The sequence below is a fragment of the Apiospora phragmitis genome, assembly GCF_038363925.1.
Source record: "Apiospora phragmitis strain CBS 135458 chromosome Unknown utg000005l:1.0-4161743.0:1.0-4166827.0, whole genome shotgun sequence".
Lineage (NCBI taxonomy): Eukaryota > Fungi > Ascomycota > Sordariomycetes > Amphisphaeriales > Apiosporaceae > Apiospora > Apiospora phragmitis.
This window is the reverse complement of record NW_027117403.1, coordinates 1,465,575-1,485,792: the sequence shown is the minus strand read 5'-3', so window position 1 is coordinate 1,485,792 and position 20,218 is coordinate 1,465,575. Positions and strand designations below refer to the sequence as shown.

General features: G+C 54.3%; 10 protein-coding genes across 10 annotated transcripts; 5 read left to right on the top strand and 5 right to left on the bottom strand.

Moving 5' to 3' along the window:
* Nucleotides 1-452: 452 nt before the first annotated feature.
* On the top strand, nt 453-2,658 carry PG994_004499 (uncharacterized protein; the record flags this gene model as incomplete). The annotated part of the gene is made up of 3 exons (XM_066855908.1): nt 453-580; nt 638-762; nt 809-2,658. 3 exons carry the CDS (start codon nt 453-455, stop codon nt 2,656-2,658), a joined length of 2,103 nt encoding a protein of 700 aa, XP_066718075.1.
* A 342-nt stretch (nt 2,659-3,000) lies between these two features.
* Nucleotides 3,001-3,863, bottom strand: PG994_004498 (mitochondrial 54S ribosomal protein bL17m; the record flags this gene model as incomplete). The annotated part of the gene is made up of 2 exons (XM_066855907.1): nt 3,001-3,423; nt 3,648-3,863. The coding sequence occupies 2 exons, from the start codon at nt 3,861-3,863 to the stop codon at nt 3,001-3,003; spliced, it is 639 nt and encodes a 212-aa protein (XP_066718074.1).
* Nucleotides 3,864-4,416: 553 nt separating this feature from the next.
* On the top strand, nt 4,417-5,345 carry PG994_004497 (uncharacterized protein; the record flags this gene model as incomplete). The annotated part of the gene is made up of 2 exons (XM_066855906.1): nt 4,417-4,437; nt 4,560-5,345. 2 exons carry the CDS (start codon nt 4,417-4,419, stop codon nt 5,343-5,345), a joined length of 807 nt encoding a protein of 268 aa, XP_066718073.1.
* Nucleotides 5,346-6,936: 1,591 nt separating this feature from the next.
* Nucleotides 6,937-8,771, top strand: PG994_004496 (uncharacterized protein; the record flags this gene model as incomplete). Its single annotated transcript, XM_066855905.1, has 3 exons — nt 6,937-7,486; nt 7,537-7,609; nt 7,994-8,771. The coding sequence occupies 3 exons, from the start codon at nt 6,937-6,939 to the stop codon at nt 8,769-8,771; spliced, it is 1,401 nt and encodes a 466-aa protein (XP_066718072.1).
* A 954-nt stretch (nt 8,772-9,725) lies between these two features.
* On the bottom strand, nt 9,726-12,134 carry PG994_004495 (uncharacterized protein; the record flags this gene model as incomplete). The annotated part of the gene is made up of 5 exons (XM_066855904.1): nt 9,726-9,749; nt 9,822-10,197; nt 10,346-11,562; nt 11,614-11,761; nt 11,806-12,134. The coding sequence occupies 5 exons, from the start codon at nt 12,132-12,134 to the stop codon at nt 9,726-9,728; spliced, it is 2,094 nt and encodes a 697-aa protein (XP_066718071.1).
* Nucleotides 12,135-13,339: 1,205 nt separating this feature from the next.
* Nucleotides 13,340-14,807, top strand: PG994_004494 (Cyclohexanone monooxygenase; the record flags this gene model as incomplete). Its single annotated transcript, XM_066855903.1, has 2 exons — nt 13,340-14,045; nt 14,116-14,807. The coding sequence occupies 2 exons, from the start codon at nt 13,340-13,342 to the stop codon at nt 14,805-14,807; spliced, it is 1,398 nt and encodes a 465-aa protein (XP_066718070.1).
* A 504-nt stretch (nt 14,808-15,311) lies between these two features.
* On the top strand, nt 15,312-16,340 carry PG994_004493 (ribonuclease H-like protein; the record flags this gene model as incomplete). Its single annotated transcript, XM_066855902.1, has 3 exons — nt 15,312-15,385; nt 15,455-15,749; nt 15,819-16,340. 3 exons carry the CDS (start codon nt 15,312-15,314, stop codon nt 16,338-16,340), a joined length of 891 nt encoding a protein of 296 aa, XP_066718069.1.
* Nucleotides 16,341-16,752: 412 nt separating this feature from the next.
* On the bottom strand, nt 16,753-17,919 carry PG994_004492 (uncharacterized protein; the record flags this gene model as incomplete). Its single annotated transcript, XM_066855901.1, has 3 exons — nt 16,753-17,321; nt 17,407-17,810; nt 17,834-17,919. 3 exons carry the CDS (start codon nt 17,917-17,919, stop codon nt 16,753-16,755), a joined length of 1,059 nt encoding a protein of 352 aa, XP_066718068.1.
* Nucleotides 17,920-18,346: 427 nt separating this feature from the next.
* On the bottom strand, nt 18,347-18,733 carry PG994_004491 (NAD(P)-binding protein; the record flags this gene model as incomplete). The annotated part of the gene is made up of 1 exon (XM_066855900.1): nt 18,347-18,733. The coding sequence occupies one exon, from the start codon at nt 18,731-18,733 to the stop codon at nt 18,347-18,349; it is 387 nt and encodes a 128-aa protein (XP_066718067.1).
* Nucleotides 18,734-18,805: 72 nt separating this feature from the next.
* Nucleotides 18,806-19,560, bottom strand: PG994_004490 (aldehyde reductase; the record flags this gene model as incomplete). Its single annotated transcript, XM_066855899.1, has 2 exons — nt 18,806-19,221; nt 19,305-19,560. The coding sequence occupies 2 exons, from the start codon at nt 19,558-19,560 to the stop codon at nt 18,806-18,808; spliced, it is 672 nt and encodes a 223-aa protein (XP_066718066.1).
* Between the last annotated feature and the right edge of the window lie 658 nt (nt 19,561-20,218).

Here is a 20,218-nt window from a genome sequence, read left to right as displayed (position 1 = left end):
GGATTGGATCTGACTTCAAATCTCTTGCGCTCTCTCTCTCTCTTCCACACACACACTCTGCAGCCAAACCAAGTTCGTTGGACAGCGCCTTAGCAGGGGACCCAGTTTTCGTAGCTTTTGCCATTCAGCCCACTCTCGAATTATTCCACACGAATTTTCAAAGTGTACCACTGCTGCTTTCTAAACCGAGGGGTTGTGCGCGCTAAGATAAGGTGGCTGATAAGAGATCTGCTGCTGAAAAAAAGTTCGGGGTACTTCAGGCAGGTACATTCAATTAGCTTCGGTTCTTGGTAAGCTAGAAGCTTAGAGCAAGGCTATCCATCAAAACTGTGGAGATCATCTGCAAGGCTGGACTTCTTTTTTTCTTAGGTAGACCGAGGTTTCTGTTACAACGAGATAAAAATAAAAGTCTAATAATCCATTCATAATCTTCGTTTCACTTGCCAGGAAATATGGCCCCAAAAGGACGTCAGGTTGCCATGAGAGGAGGCTCTAGGCCCCGTGGCCGAGGTGGAAAAGCCAATGTTCAAAAGAGAGTACCTGGGCCAAAATTCAACAAAGCACGACTTGCAGAAGTTCAGTAAGTGACATGAGAAACAACGACTTCATCCATCTTGATTCTGACACTGTATAACAGAGACCCGGAAGATGAAGACTCTGGGGAGGACTCCCCCTCAGAAGAGGACCTTGAGCAGGAAGATGATTCAGAAGACGAGGAGCAACAAGTTGCCCCCACCAAGGCATATATGGCCTTGATGAGCAGTTTCGCAAAGCAGACTGCCCCCAGCAACAAGCGCCGGAAGATCAGTCATCAAAATGGCGATGAAAGGCCAAGCAAACGACAGGAAAATAGAGCCTGAGTCCGAGGAGGAAACCGAGGACAAGGACGTCGATGTGGTAGACGAGGAGCCTGAAGAGGGTCTTGATGCCGAGATGACCCTGGATGATGAAGACGACGACGAAGATGACGCTCCCGATACTTCAGATCCATTCGAGACTCATTTCTCTATCCCAGATGAAGCCGAAGTCTCGAAACGAATCAAAGCGGTCAAAGCCAATGAGTATTCCGTCACGCAAGCGGAGCTCAACGGCTGGAGACTTACGAGGAGTGTGCCTGGGAAGGCTCCTAGCGACTCCGAACGACCATTATCACTCATGCCTGATACCTCAAGTCTGAAGTTGAAGCACAGGCTACACGAGGCAGCTGCAAAAAAGCCAACCTTAGACAAATTGGAACAGGTTCTGTACCCTATCACCTTTGGATATAACGACCTGCTCTTCTGCAACCGGACGCCGAAAAATGGAGGGAAACTGCGACGTCTGGCTTGTCTTCATGCAGTCAACCATATCTTCAAGACTCGAGATAGAGTCATCAAAAACAATGCCAAACTCTCCAAGGAAGGCACCGCCAGCGACTTCGAGCCAAAAGACCAGGGGTTTACCCGTCCGAAGGTTCTGATGCTTCTGCCTACCCGCCAGTCTGCTGTCAACATGGTCAAGGAGATTTGCGCCATCTGCGAACCGGATCAGCAGGAGAACAGGAAACGATTTGACGACACCTATGTAGACAAAGACTCCAAGTTCTCTTCTGATAGGCCCGAGGACTTCCGAGATCTCTTTGAGGGTAACGATGACGACATGTTCCGACTCGGCGTCAAGTTCACCAGGAAAACCATCAAGTACTTTTCACAATTCTATAGCTCAGATATCCTCATAACCAGTCCACTTGGCCTGCGTTTGGCCATTGGATCCGAGGAAGGCAAGGACAAGAAAATGGACTATGACTATCTGAGCTCCATCGAAATGGTCATAGTAGACCAGGCCGATGCTCTCCTTAACCAAAACTGGGAACATGTCGAGTTCATCTTCGAGCACCTCAACCTGCAGCCTCGCGAAGCGCACGACTGCGACTTCAGTCGTGTGAGGGAGTGGTATCTCGAGAAACAAGCCCAGAACTACCGGCAAAGCCTCATTTTCTCCGCCTTCAATACCCCCGAGCTCCAAGAGCTCCATCGGCAGTGCCAGAACTGGGCGGGCCGAGTCCGCATGCAGCCAGAGTACCCGGGCACCATCCAGGAACTCGGCGTCAAGGTGAAGCAGACCTTCTCGCGCTTCGACGCCGCCTCGGTCGCGGCCGAGCCCGACGCGCGCTTCGAGTACTTCGTCAGCGCCATCGTGCCGACGCTGGCCAAACGCGCCAAGGACGTCGACGGCACGCTCCTCTACGTGCCGTCGTACCTCGACTTCGTGCGCGTGCGCAACTACTTCGCCACCAGCCCGGCCGCGGCCAGCCTGACGTTCGGCACCATCTCCGAGTATGCCGACATGCCCGAGGCGTCGCGCGCGCGCTCGCACTTCGTCAACGGCCGCCACAAGGTCCTGCTGTACACGGAGCGCGCACACCACTTCCGCCGCTACATGCTCACGGGCGTCCGCCGCGTCATCATGTACGGCCTGCCCGACAACCCTCTATTCTACAAGGAGATCGTCGGCGGCTTCCTCGCCAAGAGCGAGCACGACTTCAAGCTGGAGCCGGGCCAGGGCACCGTGCGCGTCCTCTTCTCCAAGTACGACGTCTTGAAGCTGGAGAGGATTGTCGGCTCCAAACGGGTGGGCAAGATGATACGGGAGCATGGTGATACCTTTGATTTCATATAAAACGGATTTAGATAAGTTGACAAGATAGTTCAAGGTGATAGGACGTTCACTATGTAGGCAGTCTATCGTCTTGTCTTAATATGTACACTCAATTCGTACAGAAACCCTGGCCGTTGCAGCCCCGTAGCTTGGTGTTTGTGTATAGTACAGCGTGCTTGGTATTTTTTTAGTTTATAAGTCTTGCTTGACAATGCCCCAGATATCGTCCCAGATATTGTCTCTGCTGAACGACCAGGTGAAGCGTATCTCACATTTAGAGCCCACGAGGAGGTACACTAGCCTCACCTCCTCGACCGGTCATGTCCGCTGCCTGCCGCCGCCTTGCCGCCGCCACTCACCCGCTCACGCACTCTTCTCCAGACCCTTCTCCGCACCCGCGGCTCCTGCACGCCGCGCCGCCGCCGACAGCATATCCACGCCGTTGGTGACCATCTTGAGCCCCTTCATTCGCTCGACCATGTCGTTGAACTCCTGCTTGCCGGCGGCGCGGCCGGCCGAGGCGCCGCGGAACTGCGTCACCTTCTTGCGGTTCAGCAGCGTCAGCTTGTTGAACGGCCGGCCCAGCAGCTGGTCCTTGGCCACGCGCGCCGCCGTCATGTGGAAGCGCATGTCCTTGGGCCCGTCGACGAACTCGAGGATCGCCGAGGGCGCCTGGTCGTACGTCGACTTGGGCTCCGTCCGCAGCACGCGCGTGTAGCCGCCCGGGCGGGCGGCGTACCGCTCTCGGAGCTCCGTGAAGAGTTTGGGCATCAGGTCGTCGGGGGTCTGTGGTGTTGGTAAAGGGTATATATATCAGTAAGCTTTTCTTGCCCCCTCTGCTACTATCGTCCTCGCATGCTGGCGGAGACCAGACTGGCGACTGGTTCCATCATTCCTTTATAAATCTTGAATATATATGGTTCTGTACAGACAGAACCTTGGTTATAGCCTGCCTGGCCGAGAGCATGTGTTGTTGTAATTGGGAAAGTGGAATCATAGCTGCTACGTACATATAGTATTCCGTGGGCCTTCCGCTTACTCGTCTCGTTGTTCCGCTTGGCCAATGTGATGAGCTTCTCGGCCATGCGCTGCGTCTCCTTGGCCTTGGCCCATGTCGTCTGGATCGACTCGTGCTTGACGAGGGAGGTAACCAGGTTGCGCAGGAGAGCCTGACGGTGGGCGCTGCCTCGCGACAGGTGGCGGTATTTGACTACGCCGCCGGCCATTGTGTTTCTGCTGGACCGCTTCCGAGCGTATTCGTTGGTGAATTGGAAAAGTCGAACAATTCCTCGTTCGGGTTGGACAGCTGGTCGAATGAGGATGTGTAGGCTGGGCTGTCTGTCGGCAAACCCGTGCTTAATTGGACCGATGGGGGTTGATTGAGGCTCTCACCAGCCAAAATTTTGGGGGGTACAATGTGATAGGTACAGTACCTACCTAGCTTTTAGCGCTGCCGGACCGAGAGCTACCTGCAATCCCGGCTTTTTGGTGGCCGACCCAGCCAATTGCGACCACCGTCCCGGGGAATTTCGTCAATAGCTGGAGCTCGTCCAAAGAAGCAGAGCGACTTTACGATCTCTGCTGTCAAACGTCATCCCTGCTTTCCTGCAGAGATCAACGTCGCCAGTCCCTACCACCTCTCACTTTTCAGGGCAATTTTAGGTCCTCAATCACAAATCGATAGCGACAGTCACTCCATTCGTTGTGTTTCTTTAATTATCCTCAATTGAACCGTTCCAATATCTTCGCGCCGCTGTGCGCTCCAGCTAATTGCTCAACATGGGCTTCACCACCGGCTTCGTACGTCATGTCATGCCCTCCCACCCCCAACCTTGGGGTGCTGCCCTATGTATCGAAGATATACTTGCAATGAAACAACAGAAACGCTCGAGGCTAACAGTTATTTATCTTGACTTATATAGACTGGTGGCGTCACCTTGACCCTGGGCGTCGCCTACCTGACCGTCCTAGCCCACCAACGCAACCGCGAACGCCAATCCGCCGTCCTGCGCGCCCAGACGGACCTGATATCGGGGCTGACCGACCCGCTGCCCCCCGTGCACCCGCCCACGCGGGCCGAGCTCGCGGCGCGCGAGCGCCAGAACCTGCTCGACACGGCCAAGGACCGCTGGAACACCGAGGTCGAGGGCGCCGTGCGCTGGGCCCAGCACAAGGACTGGACCGCGGTGCGCGAGGAGGCCGAGGACGTCGTGGGCCACCTGTGGACGCGAGTCTTCTCCGAGGCGGGGCAGGCCGGCGAAGAGGGGAGGAAGACGGTGGCGCCCAAGGTCCGCGACGCCCGGGAGGAGGCCCGCAGGGAGACGGCTTGGGCCCGCGACGCCGCGAGCGAGAAGGCGGGCAACGTTGCGAAGGCGGCCAAGAGCGCCTATGCGGATGCCAAGGCTCGCGGTGCCGAAGCCGTGACCAAGGGCGAGCAGAAGGCCGAGGAGGCCAAGGGATCCATCTTCAGCGCTCTCGGATCCGGCTTCCAGAAGGGCAAGGAGGCAATCGGCTTCGTCAAGACAAAGGCTGGAGAGGCCGGTGAGAAGCTGGAGAACAAAGTGGACGAGCAGTTCTCACCAGTGGAGCAGGCATTACGACAGCGATATGAGGGACCCAGCTGGACAGACAAGAGCGTGGAGGAGGTTCTGGCCGACCGATATACCCCTGTTGACAAACGGGATCAGACTCTGCTCAGGGGGGTGTAAAAGGATGAGGGATAAAGTACGTAATTGCAGGCTGCGGAAAACCGAAACGTTTGTACATACAGCTTGGGTCGCTAAAACATGAAACAGAAAACCTGGCTATAGACTTGATTGTATCATAGATCGCATCACTATGGTGGTACCCTACGACACATACCGTATCGCATTCATAATGACTCTACACCTTTATTGTGACTAACCATAGTCCTTCCCGCGAAACTGTGCTACTACGAACAGCAATCTCCCCTAATAAGCTCGTCTGTGTTGATACAAATAAGAGGCATACGTCCACGGCGTAATAATGGAATATCGCTATGAGGCAAGATATAATCTATGTCATACCCTTGGCTTTTCAACAACGGATAGGTGCATAGTAGTCATTATTTCTTATTTTCAAAGCTGATTCAAGTCAAAGAAGCGCATGCTATTAGGCCCACTGTCCGACCGCTGGCATTTCCTGATTTAGGGTGGACGTCTAAGTAACAGCACATCACCAGGCCGCTGCCAGGGGTCAATGAAGCACACCACAGGGAGTCCGAGTAGGCCGCCGTCGAAGCGGAGGCGGCACTCATACAAGCAAACGAAACCCCGCAGAAGTCGGCAGGTAACAACTCGACAGTCAAGTCCAACACGCCACCGGAGCCGGCGGGGCCCAGGCTCTTCCACCGCCTATCCGGAGCCTCACGATGCGGTTCGCAATAGGGTCCTAGTGTGGATGGAACAGAACGACGAGAATTGCTCGACTGAAGAAGCGCTGGGGTTTCTTGTGAGACAAGGGATCATCCCGAGTTCGCAGCTTCGGGAAGCTGGTTCGCCTTCGAGGATTCAACATGATAATACGATGTCGAGTAAGGAACTTGGGGGAAGGCGATTGAGGTCAAGACATGGAGTGAAAAGGAGGCAAAGGCGAAGACGAAGACGAAATGGGAAAAGTCGAGACCCTGGATCTTGGCCAGAAAGGGGGGGTATAGCGAGCAACGCCGCGACAAATAACGTTAGAAGACGGCAAGTGAACGAACACAACCCTCCGCCGTCGCATGCAACGTCTTCGGAATCCGGCAGCGTCAACCCCTATCCACTGGACGCTGAACCCATGCTGCCCAGCGAGATTGTTGCATGCGTGACTAGAGCGGTTCGAACAAGTCGTCTGCAGGCCGTACCCAAAAAAGATTCTAATCTTGGGTCTGCAGCACAGTCTGTTATTGCCCCTGGAGTCCCGACAAACACCAAGATGCCAAGAAGCAAGATGGTATCGGGGTTGCTCAAACCAGTCGTATCGCTATACCACAAGCTTACAGGAGAGTCTGCGTCAGACAAACGCCGACGAAAACGCAGGTCCCGGAGAAGAAGTAAAAAAAGGAGAGAATCATCAAAGCGGCCGAACACACGAAGGCCATCTCTACCACCACGGCCGCCCAGACCCTCCACACCGCTTAGATCGCCTAGACCATCAAGTATCAGACGGTCTTCGTCAGTATCCTCATCATGGTGGGAACCTAGGTCCTCTTCAGAGTCACCAGAACCATCTAGCCCATCAAGACGGTCAAGGTACCGTAGGTCACCGAGCCCGGGTAGGCCATCCATACTATCATGGATGTTAACCCAACCACCTTCACCAAAACCACGACCACGCAACTCTTCAGGCCGGAACCATGCAGTTACCTCCAACAACAATCCACCACGTCCCTCACAGCCGAAATCACAGTCGAGTCCCAAGCCAACCTCGGCCACTGCAGTTAATTCCACGAAAACACCACAGACAGCGCAACCAAAACACTCTATCGAGCCGAAGCCGGCCACTCCCGTAGCAACACCATCAGCACCAAAAGTATCCCAGCAACCACGCAGTACACCAGGTCCAAGGCTAGCTCCCCCAACAGCTGGTAGTTCTGCGAAGATACCGCCGGCAGCGCAGCCAAATAGTCATGTCAGTCCTAAGCCCACGGCGCCCACAGCAAAGCAATCTGTAGTCAAAGCATCACCACCACAACAACCTCCCAGCGGCTCCATTTCACGATCAGTTCCTAATACCGCAAAGGGGTCTGTCCCTCAGCAACAGCAACAGCACCAACCGGTGCCGGCATCGCAGCCTAAGATTCCCTTGAGCCCGAAAGCAGCTCCTCCAGTAGCATCAACACCGCGAAGTCCAGTGAAGCCAGGTCCTGTTGCAAAAGGGCCTATATTACTACAGCAGAAATCATCACCAGCACCCCAGCCCCTGAACCCCTTAAGCCCGAAGCCGGCTCCAGTGATGCCAAAAGCGACAAGTAATCCCCTATCACCGCAGCCACAGCCGCAAATCCCATCAAAACCGAGGTCGGATCTTGCTGTTGCAAAGGCACCTGCCCTACGACTGCAACAGCCAGTACCGCAGCTACCACAACATCAACAGCAGCCAGCTGTACCACAACAACGGCCACAGCAACAACAGCCGGCTGTAAGACAACAACCACAGCAACAACAGCCACCAGTACAACAATCACTGCAGCAGCAGTCAGCACGGCAGCAGCCAGCACTTCAGAAACAGCAACCGCAACCAGCACCACAACCAGCAGTAGCAGTGCCAAAGGCTGCCCCCAAGCCCCTACCGCCGCAACAGCCACGCAACCCCGGCAATAACCCACAACCAGCGGCCGCTCTCTTATCTCCAGGAATATCGTTCCTGCACAGCAAAAGCAGAGTCCACGAGCACAACAGATATCCCGGAAGCCGTTATTAGTAGCTCCTGCTCCTGCTCCTGCTGTAGTACCAGCACCGGCGCACCTGCCACCAGCCTCCAAGGTTAACAATAACAACCTCGCCGCCCTGGGCGTTGGTGACAACGCGCGAACGAAACTTCTTGGCGCCCGGCAGGTTGTCGTCGCCAACAATGCCAAGGTAGCAGCAGCACCAGCGCCAGCACCAGCGCCCGTTGCAGTAGCTCGGGGCGTGGGGAATAACACCCGTACACGCCTCTCCCGTGTCCAGGGAGGAAAGGTTGTTATCGTCAACAAGAATAACAACAACGTGGCTGTGCCCTCGGTGCTGGCCCGCGAATTGGGCGATAACACCCGGACCTATCTCCCCGGCGTACGAGAGAAGACCCCTGGCGGCGCCGTCGGCAACAACAACGTTGCCAAACCGGTAGCAGCTCCAGTTCCAGCTCCCTCGGTACTAAACCGGCAACTAGGTGACAATACCCGTACATACCTCCCGGGCGTACGGGAGATCGGCGGCAACAATAACCCGCAAAACGCCAACAACGCTGCTCAGGGGCAGCAGCAGAGAGCACCAGCCGCCGCCGGTGCTGCCGCCGCCCCATCGATGCTCAACAGACAAATCGGCGATATGACGCGGACGTACTTGCCGGGGGTCAGAGAACTCGACGGGGTGGTGGAATGTGATGCTGACGTCGATGCTAATAGCCCACAAGGCGGTAGAAGTCGGTAAGTGTACTTTCCATATCTTTTTCAACTTACTATATCAATATCTTACACATCCATTAGGGGAAATAGCAACGGCGGGAACATCAGTATCAGCAATTGGCGAAAGTCCATCAGCCGAAGCACGGCAATGTGGAAGTTGAAGACGGCCCAGTGGAAGCCCGTAAGAAGGAGGAGGCATCGCAGTGCCCGCGTTGCAGATAAAAATAAGGCGGCTGCGTGTGAGTCGGAGTCGGAGTCGGAAAGCACTACGGAGACGACCACAACAACAACTACCAGCAGCGATAGCGATGCCAGCTGAGGGTCGGAAAGTACCTTATCATGGTTTACGGTATCCCCCCCCCGGTGTATGTAGACATGATATAAGCGTGCCTGAGGGCTTGAGTCAGTATGTTTACTGTCTCTGCCAACAGCTGATAATTAATTCCTTCCAAAACAAGATAACTTTAATAAATAGATATTGAATGGGTAGTCATAATTCAGCAATACCTACAGTGATCATCATGCCACTTGCCACTGCACCCTTGGGTAGCGCCTCGGGTCGAAGACTGGCGGGGTGGATTTGCGAGCTACCCTGAAATATACGAGCTAACCCTATTCCACCCCGCGGCGTCTGAGAATAGGGGTAGTTCGTATATCTTCCTACGCCTCTACGTATTTCACCGGTGACATATGTGATAACGCGGAATAGCCTCATCTACCGTCGTTGCATGCGTTTTAGGAACCAAACACGTTTCTGCTGTATGTAAGAGGGCGTTTCAACATTTCCTACTGTTTGGGAAGGTATGTCTATTAACGGGAGCATGTTGTATCCTAAGTACATAGCCAAAAGATGAAAAGCGCTCCTTCTGTCGACTCCAACTCAAGTTGCTACCGAGGAAATGACTCATTCCCACCGACGAGCAAGTCACCCCAATACACAGTGAAATCAACAAGGGATATGTTAAGCTATCCTGCCTACCTACTTGGCCATCTCATTTCCATACTATAATATCATAGAAATCTAGTAGAGGATGGCAGTTTCCCACCTAGGGTTGCATTTATTCCATAGGCACACCGAGACCATCCCAATATCCACTCGTCGGGCAATGAAGGGCTTATATGGCAGGCGCTCCACGAGCATCCCCTGCAGTTGCCATATGGACTTGGACTGCCCACCCCGAACGAGCCATTGGCGATGTCCATAAGGCGCCAGACTGCCGCACAGAATAATGAAGTCGAACATTTTCTCGTTTTCATCCGAGCTCTGCCGAGCGCGGATCCAGTCGCGGCCCATCCTAGCAAGGCGCCCAACTCTCTCTCTTGCGGCGTTGCAGATATCCGCGTTCTCGGGTGTTTCTTCTGCCGCATCGCCCTCGCCATTGAGGTTCCCGATCTTTAAGGAGGCGACAGTTGTGTTGAACACCAGTGCTCCGGGGAACGCAGCGGCCAGACTGATAGTCTTTTTGTCGTGTGCAGCACGGGAAGCGGCCTGCCATGGGTTGTGGACAGAATTGCGCCAAATCAGATTAGGTCGACACTCTCCGGGCAGGATGTTTCCATATTGTACGGGGGGTAACTCGTCTAGCTCACTGAGCTTACCGATTGTCGTTTCTTGGTGCATCCCATCGTTGCTCGGTTGCAAGCTCTCGTAGTCCCTCGTCGGGATCCTGGTAGTAGTATTGCACAATACTGCACATGTTAGCATCTTCACCGAAGCCAAAGTCGCTGCTGTTCCAGCCGTAGTCTATAGGCTTGGCACATGACGCCCAACTCCAACTTGGGATAGTGATGCGATCTCCCCTCCCTACAGACGGACCGTCGCAGGTCCATAAAAGACATTGGGGCAAAAACCTTTCTGGCAGACCGAAGAGCATGCGCGAACCAAATCCAGTAGCCATAACATTAGCGACGCCGCTGAACGCGTTTAGTATATCAGTCTCAAGCGAAAGCTGACGCGAGCTGTAATCCTTTACCGAGCGCTTGTAGCTTGCAAAGGTCGGTACATCTGGCGGAAACTGGTTGTTGTCCCACTGGTCTTCTACCTGGCCAGGCATCAAGAGAAGCCCCGGTTCTGCCGGAAATCGTGGAGTTGTGGAGTCGTCGTTCCATCTCGTTGAGGTTCTGCGGCCATATTCAGTTTCTTGTGTAGACTGGATTCGTGAGTAGTTCCAATCCCACGTCAACTCCTCTTCGGCTACTCCTGAGGAGCACTGGAAAATAGCTTGGTACTCGGTGATAAATAGTAGCCGCTTCGACAAGAGTCTTTCTTGGAAGGTCCAGCCCCGTCGATTCCACATCAATGGGTCAACGATGACACGTAGCCCATTCGGTATCACGACTTTGAGTTTGTCGTAGTACTCCAGTGGTGGTCTAAAAGCAGAAGACCACGGTCGTCTGGCCTGCCCCGCATGGCCTGGCAGACCCATACCCGGCGTCCGGGAGTTGAGAGCTGCAAAGATAGTGAAGGAGGCCGAACGATATATTGAACCCATAGCTTCAATCTGCGCGGACTTCAGGTCCTGGTCGTCCTGAACAATGCAGAGCCGGTCGACCCAGAGAAACTCCTCTCCTAGCTCTCGGCACAGAGACATGGCATGCAGAATGAGCTTGGGTAGCCTACTTTCAGTAAGGCTTCCTGGATTCTCGAGGAGCGAAATCTTGGCTTTTTCAAGTTTGATATCACAAGAACCAGCACCGCCTGAACTCCACATGTAACTTAAGGCAACAAAAGGCACCGGCGTGTCTGGTTGGACAATGCTGCAGGAGTGAGTATCAATAAGACGAAAGCCAGGAAGCATGTTTTCTACTCCATTGAACTATCATGTTAGAAAAGATGATGCCACAGACTCTGAAATTAGCGAACGCACCCTTGGACGCCATCTCGGCTCTGCCCATGCATTGAGCCCCGTGGCTTTCTTCGCAGAATCGAAGCCAGCCTTTTCAGAGTAGATGTATCGAAATGGGGTACGTCCCCATTTTCCACCCCGGACAATGTGCCGTCGCATGTGTAGTAAGCTCGTAAACGGGTTGTTAGACTGACGACGGGCGTCGTCCTCAACCTATGAAGACCTGGTCCGGCTTGCGTCGGGTCGTCTGGCTCTGGCTCAATCGAGACGTTGAGGCTTATCCAAATCCCCAGAGGTAGGTTCTGTGCGATACGCTTTTCCCGAATTTGTTCCCAACCACTGGCTAGGATATTGCTATCGACACCGTTTATATCGATGGGGCCTAAGATATCCACCCCAAGTCTAGAATGCGGGATAGACTGGAGGACTGAATCAGGAATGCGAGTGTTGACTGCCGGAAGGACATGCATGCAGATTAGACAATGTCTGTTAGTGTAGAGCTGGTCGTAAGCCAGATAGTATGGCTTCGGGAAGTCCTGCATTCTGCTCCACGGTTGGCGTCCATCGCAAAGGCGAGGATGGATATCGCCTTCTTCATCTCGCGCCTGCATCTGGAGGTGATAGGGGATATGTCGCGTGGCGGAAAGCGTGATGAACTCTTGGTTCTTGAGATGCTAATTGAGTTTAAGCGAAGCAAGCTACCGGGGAAACATGATTATACTGGCAACGTAGTCGGAAATCTCTCAGATTACCTTAATGGCTGCGCCCGGTTTGAACCTGCAGGAGGACGCCACTGACGCAAACCGTCAATCTAGTCACCGACGCCATGTCGGGGACCAGCCTTATGCCTCAAGTACAATTAACAAACGTTACTACCGTTAGAGCAAGCGGCAAGTTCGATTCAAAGGTTGTAACTCACTTGGTCAAGTATGTGTAGACTGAGCTTTCCTTCTACTGCACCGACGTGACTACGAAATAGAAACGTGGTGGTGGAGGTTTCCAGTGCAAAGTCAAGATATCCCGATCCTCCTACCCAGCTTCGTTGACAATGATAGTTATACGAGTATCATATAACTATCCGGAGAAAACGAAAGCAAGAAGGGACGAGATGGATATATTATAAAGAGAATCACAATATGACAGGGTAAATAGCACTGATTCCCTGTCTGCCGCCTACGACCGCGTCGGCCGTCGTGAGGCTTAAAAGGGGCTAGGTGTGCGGCCCATCAGTAATAGAGACTCTGACAAATAGTCGAACTGCTACGCACCAGGCGGCCTTGCCTTTAGAGTTTCATACCGCATGAAGCGATGCATTGACTTGCATGGTGTCAACTGTCGACGTTTCCTCTGACGCTAACAGATGCTTGCAGTTTGCACACGAAACAAATAACTAATAAGTGTATCGTCCGAAGTCATGGCAAGTAGCTCACCCCGTCATACAAGGGAGGTAAGTATTCAAGCTTCAATGTCGATCAAATAGGCAGTTCATAACCTGCCTTAGGGAAATGGTCTTCGTTCGGTGTAACCTTCCAGTCCGGAGCAACCACTGGCCGAGGTGTACTTTACCCTTCGCCTGGGCCCGGATGAACCAATCCTCGCCACATACGTGCTTTGAGATGCCGAGGTATGGAGGGGAGGGGTGAAGGATGTATAACAACGCTTCCGCAATTGTATTGATCTTTTGGGTCCCTCGGTTCCTACATCCTCAATATCATATCGATCCTTGCTTATTTCAATCTGCCCTCAAATGTCTGCCACTAAAGCAGACCCAAACAACTCCGAGTCCTTCGATGTTATCATCGTCGGAGCCGGCATCTCGGGCATCAACTGCGCGTATCGTCTCATGAAACAGCAGCCCGATGCCAGCTTCGTCATCCTCGATGGCCGCGACAGTATCGGAGGGGTCTGGGACCAGTTCCGATACCCAGGGGTCCGGTCCGACAGCCAGATCTACACCTACGGGCTGGCCTGGCACCGCTGGCCTTTTACGAAGCCAATTGCCCAAGGTAGCGAGATCATGGAGTACCTGCATGACGCCGTCTCAAAGTACCACATAGACGACCATGTTCGGTTCCAACACAAAGTCTCCCGGGTCGATTGGAGCTCGCAGCGCCAAGAATGGGGGGTAACGGCCGACGGCCAAGGACAGCACCGGCGTTACCTTGCCCGCTGGATCATCATAGGCACTGGCTATGTCGACTACGAGTCGCCCCTTGCGCCTGACATTCCAGGGCTTGACAAGTTCAAAGGCCGAATCGTTCACCCTCAACTTTGGCCCCAAAATTTCTACTACGCGGGCCAGAGGCTGGCCCTCATCGGGAGCGGTGCCACAGCCGTCTCCCTCCTGCCCGCGATCGCCAAGGAAGCCGGCCATGTCACCATGATCCAGCGAAGCCCGACCTACGTGGCGGCAAGACCATGCCAGGACGACGATACCCTCACGTGGCTGCCCCGCGGATTGGTGCTCCCATGCAGATGGCTATACTGGCTGATACAATCGTATCTCCTCGTTTTGTTCTCCAGTCGCTATCCCCATGTGGTTCGGGACGGTCTCGCCCGGGCCGCGGCAAAGGAAATTGCCGGCCAACGTTCCCGTGGACCCTCATTTCACCCCACGATATGACCCCTGGAGACAGAGGCTATGCTTGGACCCGAACGGGGCATTTTACCAGGCATTCCATCGACCGAACGTTCGGCTGATCACGGGCGATATCGACACTGTGACAGAGCACGGCATCCGGATGCGCAGCGGCGAAACGGTGGAATCCGACGTAATCGTTACTGCCACCGGCCATCGTATGGTGCTAGGTGGCAGCATCGAAATTCAAGTAGACGGCAAGCAACGTGCCTGGGGTGGGAGATTCGCCTGGAATGGCTGTATGCTGGATGGAGTTCCAAACATGATGTTCATGCTGGGCTATACCAATAACTCCTGGACCGTGGGAGCCGACAATACCGCCATGTATCTGGTACGGCTGATGAGCTACATGAAGCGTCAGGGGGCCATGTCTGTAGTACCGCGTGTGCCCGAGGCCGTTGCTGCTCATGGTACTCGGAGCATATGGCAGCTGGAATCCACGTACGTCCGCGAAGCAGAGCGAAGGCTACCAGTATGCGGCAATACAGGGCCTTGGAAGCCGAAGAATCGACCGCCGATCGACTGGCTCTATGCACGATGGGGGAATATCACAGCGGATCTCGACTTTTCCATGTAGCTTGATCTCAATGGCTAGAGCTGCTCCGATGCCGAGTGACACATCTACCCTAAGAAAATGGGTTTTGTATATAAGTAGTTAGCTTTACTGATCAAGTCTTCCACATGACCGTATCCTGCTGACTACTAGGTAGGAATTCTGTTCGCTCTCCCATATATGAAGCCTTGACAAGAAAAAGAGTTAGGTATCCTTGTGGTAGGAACGAAGCTCTTCTGGGCCTCTTCCGGTAATGAGCTACCTTACGTTCCTACCGCAGGTAACGTGTGAGACGGTACTGAGGGGCTGCACCGTCTACCCCGCATCGTTTTCCCTTTCCGGGTTGGTACGCTTGTTGATTGGTTCGCAACGTACCCCGCCCTTAGCGGTGGTTAGGCACTACGGGCCATTTTTTCAACCTTAGCCAATTGAAAAATCTCCACAACCTTTCGCTTTCTCCACACACACACGCCTTCTTTGGCTTCACTACCGCCATTCGCCCGTCAGCCGCGATCAAACAAATCCACCATGCCTCGTGGATGGTATCTGGCCCAGGGGATGTTCCCGCTGGGCGAGGATAGCAGCGATGATGACGAGGGTCAGTGTGAGCTTCCCGATGGCCGATTCGTCTGCGGTCCCCACGGCTTCGTTGTTTGACAATAGTGCTGCAGTGATTACAGTTTCATGGATGAAGTCTTGAACGAGGACGAGGACGACGAAGAGGACGACGACGACGACGAGGCACGCAGTTCCGCCTCAGACCGTCTTGGGGGTATCCGCATGCAACACCCGACTGCTGACCGGGTTATTGTTGCTGAACCGAGTCGATCCACCTTTGACGGCACGGAGGAGAAGCGGAGAGGCACCGGCCGCGCATTCCCGACCAAGTTCCGTCCCCCGTCTCCGACCATCACCCCAGAAGAACTATTCGCTGGCAGGCGTGCTTGGATGCGAGCTCTTCGGTCAGTCAGCCCCCCAGCTTGGGAAGATTTATAGACCAAATATGTGTAAATATGGACTGACACGATCAGTTAGACGCACTCATCGCAACGACCCGGGCATGCTACTACTCTTCACCGATGGCGATGTCTCAACAATGGCCAAGCCAACCCCAAAGCCGGCTGGGCATTCGTGCACAACGCAGGAACTGGCATTAACCTAGATGGCGTTGCAAGTGCTCGTTTGGAAGCCAAAGGCCCATTCGGCGACGACGCTATCCAGAGCAGCAACCGCGCCGAGCTTCGCGCCGTCATCGCCGCCCTGCGTTTCCGGCACTGGGTCGGCGAGAACTTCCACACGGTCGTCATCGCCACCGACTCCGAGTACGTGGTCGAGGGCTCTACTGTCTTGGCGAAGAATTGGATCCAGAATGGATGGAGGACCAGCGGCCGTGCGCCCGTCAAGAACTCGGACCTGTGGGAACTGCTCCTAGGCGAGGTGGAGAGATGGAAAGAATTGGGCATGACCATTCAGTTCTGGAGAATACCCAGAGAGTGGAACGGCGTCGCCGATGCGGCAGCAAAGAAGGCAACCGAGGGTCCTGATGTAGCCCAATGAATGGAGATGATCGGAATGGCCGTCTAAGTGCGAATTATTACCTGGAAAATTTCGGTGTTGTGTTGTATGTTCTTGTACCATATTTGAAAAGTCATGTATATTTGATCTCCTCGCTATCAATAAGCTCTCCTACCGCACTCATCGGCGCTGTGGTAAAAGCACAATGACCCAGTCCATCTTCATTCATCTCAACCACACTCCATTTCACAGGGAGTAGATAGCCTTCTCTCCTATCTTCACTGGGCACGTGGCAGGCGGCACTGATAGCCCGGCTGTTGGTCGAGACCAGCCGCATGGTCCCGTCATACCGCCGAAAGCCAACCAGAACGATGGCGAGGACGAGGCCGAGGCCCATAAGCATAGCTATAAGGTGGTTGAAAAAAAGATGGTTAGTTGAATCAATGATGAAGGCTTAGATGGTGTCTTCGGCGGAGACGATCATGACTTTGGGATTGACAGAGGCCAGGGACTTACTGATAAATACAGCTACTGGACTGTACCCACATGTCGAAAAGGAGTTTTGGTTATCAATGACGCCATCTGTATTCAACAGCGCCGTAATACGTGCCAGAAACAGACTCTGGGAGATCATCCAATGCATAATACCCGATATCGCATAGAGCGGAATCCCATAGCGAAGGGGCAGGCTGATGAAGTAGCTGGACCGCTGGATCCCGATGGGCTCCGAGACGCGCAGGGGTTTGCGTTTGGCCTCGGAGTGCATCAGGCTCCACTCGCGCTGCACCAGGAAGGTACTGAGCATGGTATTGTAGAAGATGTAGAGGATCGACAGGATCAGCTGGGGCAGATTCGCCAGGAGCACATTGGAGATGAGGCCCGCCGGGTCGTCGCGTGGGAGCCCAACGACCAGGTACGTGAAGGGCGTCAAGGCCCCGAAGCCGAGCCGCCACAGGTCGGGCACGCGGGTGGGGATGGAGCGATGGCGGAGTGAGGTGAACGAGAGCCCGAGAAGAAAACCGGCTACGGCAATTACGATGCAGCACCTGTTTCAATATCTCTCAGCTATGTAGATTTGATTGCATAGTTGAGGTAGCCTGGATCATACTCAAGATCAAGATAACCCATCGTTTAAGGCTTGCAGACGCCATCCAGAAGTTCCGCTCGGGTTTCCATTGTCGTGGTGCTTGGTTTGGGCTGGGGGGTCGTTTGCGCAACTTGTCTTTCAGGGTGCGGCGATAGCGAAAGTCATTCTTGGTGGCCAGGCACATGTTGTTCGTCGTTCCATCCGGCTCGCGCATGAAGCTCGCGATGGCATCACCAAGGGTATACAGTATCTGATCTTTGGAAGCTCCCCCGGAGATTTCACCTTGGTTTCTGTTTTGCCACTTTCTCAGCCACCAAACAAAGAGCATGGTCGTTGCCTTAATAAAGTTCAAGATGCATATAGTTATCATGATCTGTGGGCTGTACTCGAAGCGACAACGCTGGTCCTGGGCCCCGGTTCCTGGACTAGGCAATGGGAAACTTCGTACCTGGGAGGTCCAAGATACCACGAAGCAACGGGTGAAGGGGGCGAATTCGCCACAAAGCTCTGTGTGCCATTTGCTAACGCCCACATGTTTTTTGTCAATCTTCCGTCGTACCACCTAGTTTTCAGCCGAATTCCTGCTACCTCTTTCAGCCGGCTGCTGACCCAGCTTATCGGATTTCGATATTTTCGAGATCTCGACGAGCTCACCAGGGCCTCTTCTGAACTGTCGTTGAAATGAAGATAATGTTTTAGGAGGTGGAGTGTATGGCAGAGTATACGTCGAAGAGTAATACTACACTTACTAGATTTGACATACGCCGACGCGAAAGGCAGACGACGTTTTGAAAGCCGAGCGCGACTACGTCGAATTTTACCAAGGTTTGCACAGCAACAAGGGGCTCGCTGACTCCATATACATGGATGCGCATAGGTACGAAACTTTGAACTTAGTCTGGTATACCTAGTTGTGGGTAGGAGTTCACGATACCCCTGACTGAAACGCGGCCCCCTCTACTTACGATGAGGTAGCCGCAGCCCGCCGAATACTCTCTTCCAAGCCCGTAGGCTCCCCCTTGCCCATCCCCGCCAGCAACTCCCTATACCGCCCCCTCTCTACCGTGGCCGCCATAGCCGCCGCTGTTGGCGACGGCGATTTCACCGTCTCGAGCAGTAGTTCTTTACGCGCCGGATCGATCCTCCGCATGATATCCAGCACGTCCTCGTAGCCGAACGCCTCGCTCAGCGCGAGGATGCGCTCCCCCGCCACGTCGTCCAGGATCAGCGCCGCGAGGTGCAGCAGCCCCAAGTCCTCGAGGTCGACGTGGCACTGGGCGCCGACCGCCCGCAGGAAGCCGCTCGCGGCCGGGTCGCCCCGCCACGTGCCCAGCAGCATGCCGTTCATGGACGAGACGAGGCGCGGGTGGACGAAGGCGCCGAGCACGTGAAGGGCACGACGGTGTTGAGGGCGAAGCCTCTATTGGGGTTGGGGTTGGGCTGCTCTCCTCCCCCCTTTCCCTCCCCCCTCCTTCCCACTATCACTACGCTGCTGCATGAAAGCCCAGCAGGCGCGCTCGGCTTCGACCTTGCTCGCCGCGTAGACGATGAGGCTCCTCGCAAAAGCGTCCTGGTCTGGCGGAGGAACGAGTGAAGAAGAAGACCAGGCCATGCGGACGACGTCGTCGGACGCCCACGAGGACGGGGTGATGTGCACGGGCTCCTGGAGCCGCGGCAGCGTGGCGGCCGAGGAGGTGAACACGACGCGCCGGACGGTAGGAGTCTTGGCCGCGGCCTCAAGAACGGCCCGCGCCAGCTCGACCGTGCGCGCGATGACCTGTTCCGGGCTCATCCCAAACGAGGTGTCGGTCGCCATATGGACCACCCCGGCGCATCCTGATAATCCGGTCACACTCAGGTCAACCAATGCCTTAGGTAATTCCATGTATACGCGACTACTTAGGAAGTGCTTTTTTTACCGTTCATTAATGCCTCCAGCATCCAGGGCTGGCTTGCCAGGCTCGCGAAGTCCTCCGCGTGCGCGATCTCGAAGACGTCGGGACCGTAACGTTTCTGGAAGAGGTCGGAAATATATTCCCCTTTTCGAGATTGCGGACAAGCGCGCGGACCTTGAGACCCGCCTTGAGGAGCTCGTCCGTCACGGCCGAGCCGACGGAATCTGTGCTTCCGGTCCTGGATATGCACCGAATACGATGTTTCATCAGTAACCCGCATTGATTCTTTCCCCATGCAGTTGTAAGTACATCATCTACTTACACCAAGACTCGCGCACCCTTAGGTATAGCTAAGTTCGTCATGTTCTCCATTTGCCAGGTCACTGAGTATTGCAATTGAGGGTCGTGCATATGAGAGGAAAGGAACAGGATCGGGAAAACCGGGAAACACTGCGAATTATCCGGTGCTGAGACATAGCGAAGGCTGTCGGGGGGCTCAGACTACCTAACTTAGCTTGTAGGTAGAATTTTGTCCTTTTCACCGTGTTGATGATACCAACATAGTGTGGCTAACAAGTGATAATGATCGACGACACTTAGTCGGCATTCGATCGTCCACTTCTGCCCCCCTATTAACATACACATAGCCTATTCCATTAGCACTCGGGTCAAGAGACGAAACGCAATATTCGCAGGACACTGCACTGTGGATAGGGAGATATCTATAGTGATTTAATTTCATTCATTTCAGCCATGACTATCGTGGGCCGCACACTGTCTGAGTAGATAGTCTTCCAACGCACCTCTCTACTCGATGCATTCAGAAACGCTCGGTTTGTCTCTCTACCCGGCTCTCTCTCTTCCAGCTTTCACACTAATTCCATCCGTCTGCTCTGATCTGTATATCAAGCTTCGCGGGCGCTTCTTTTGTAAATCCG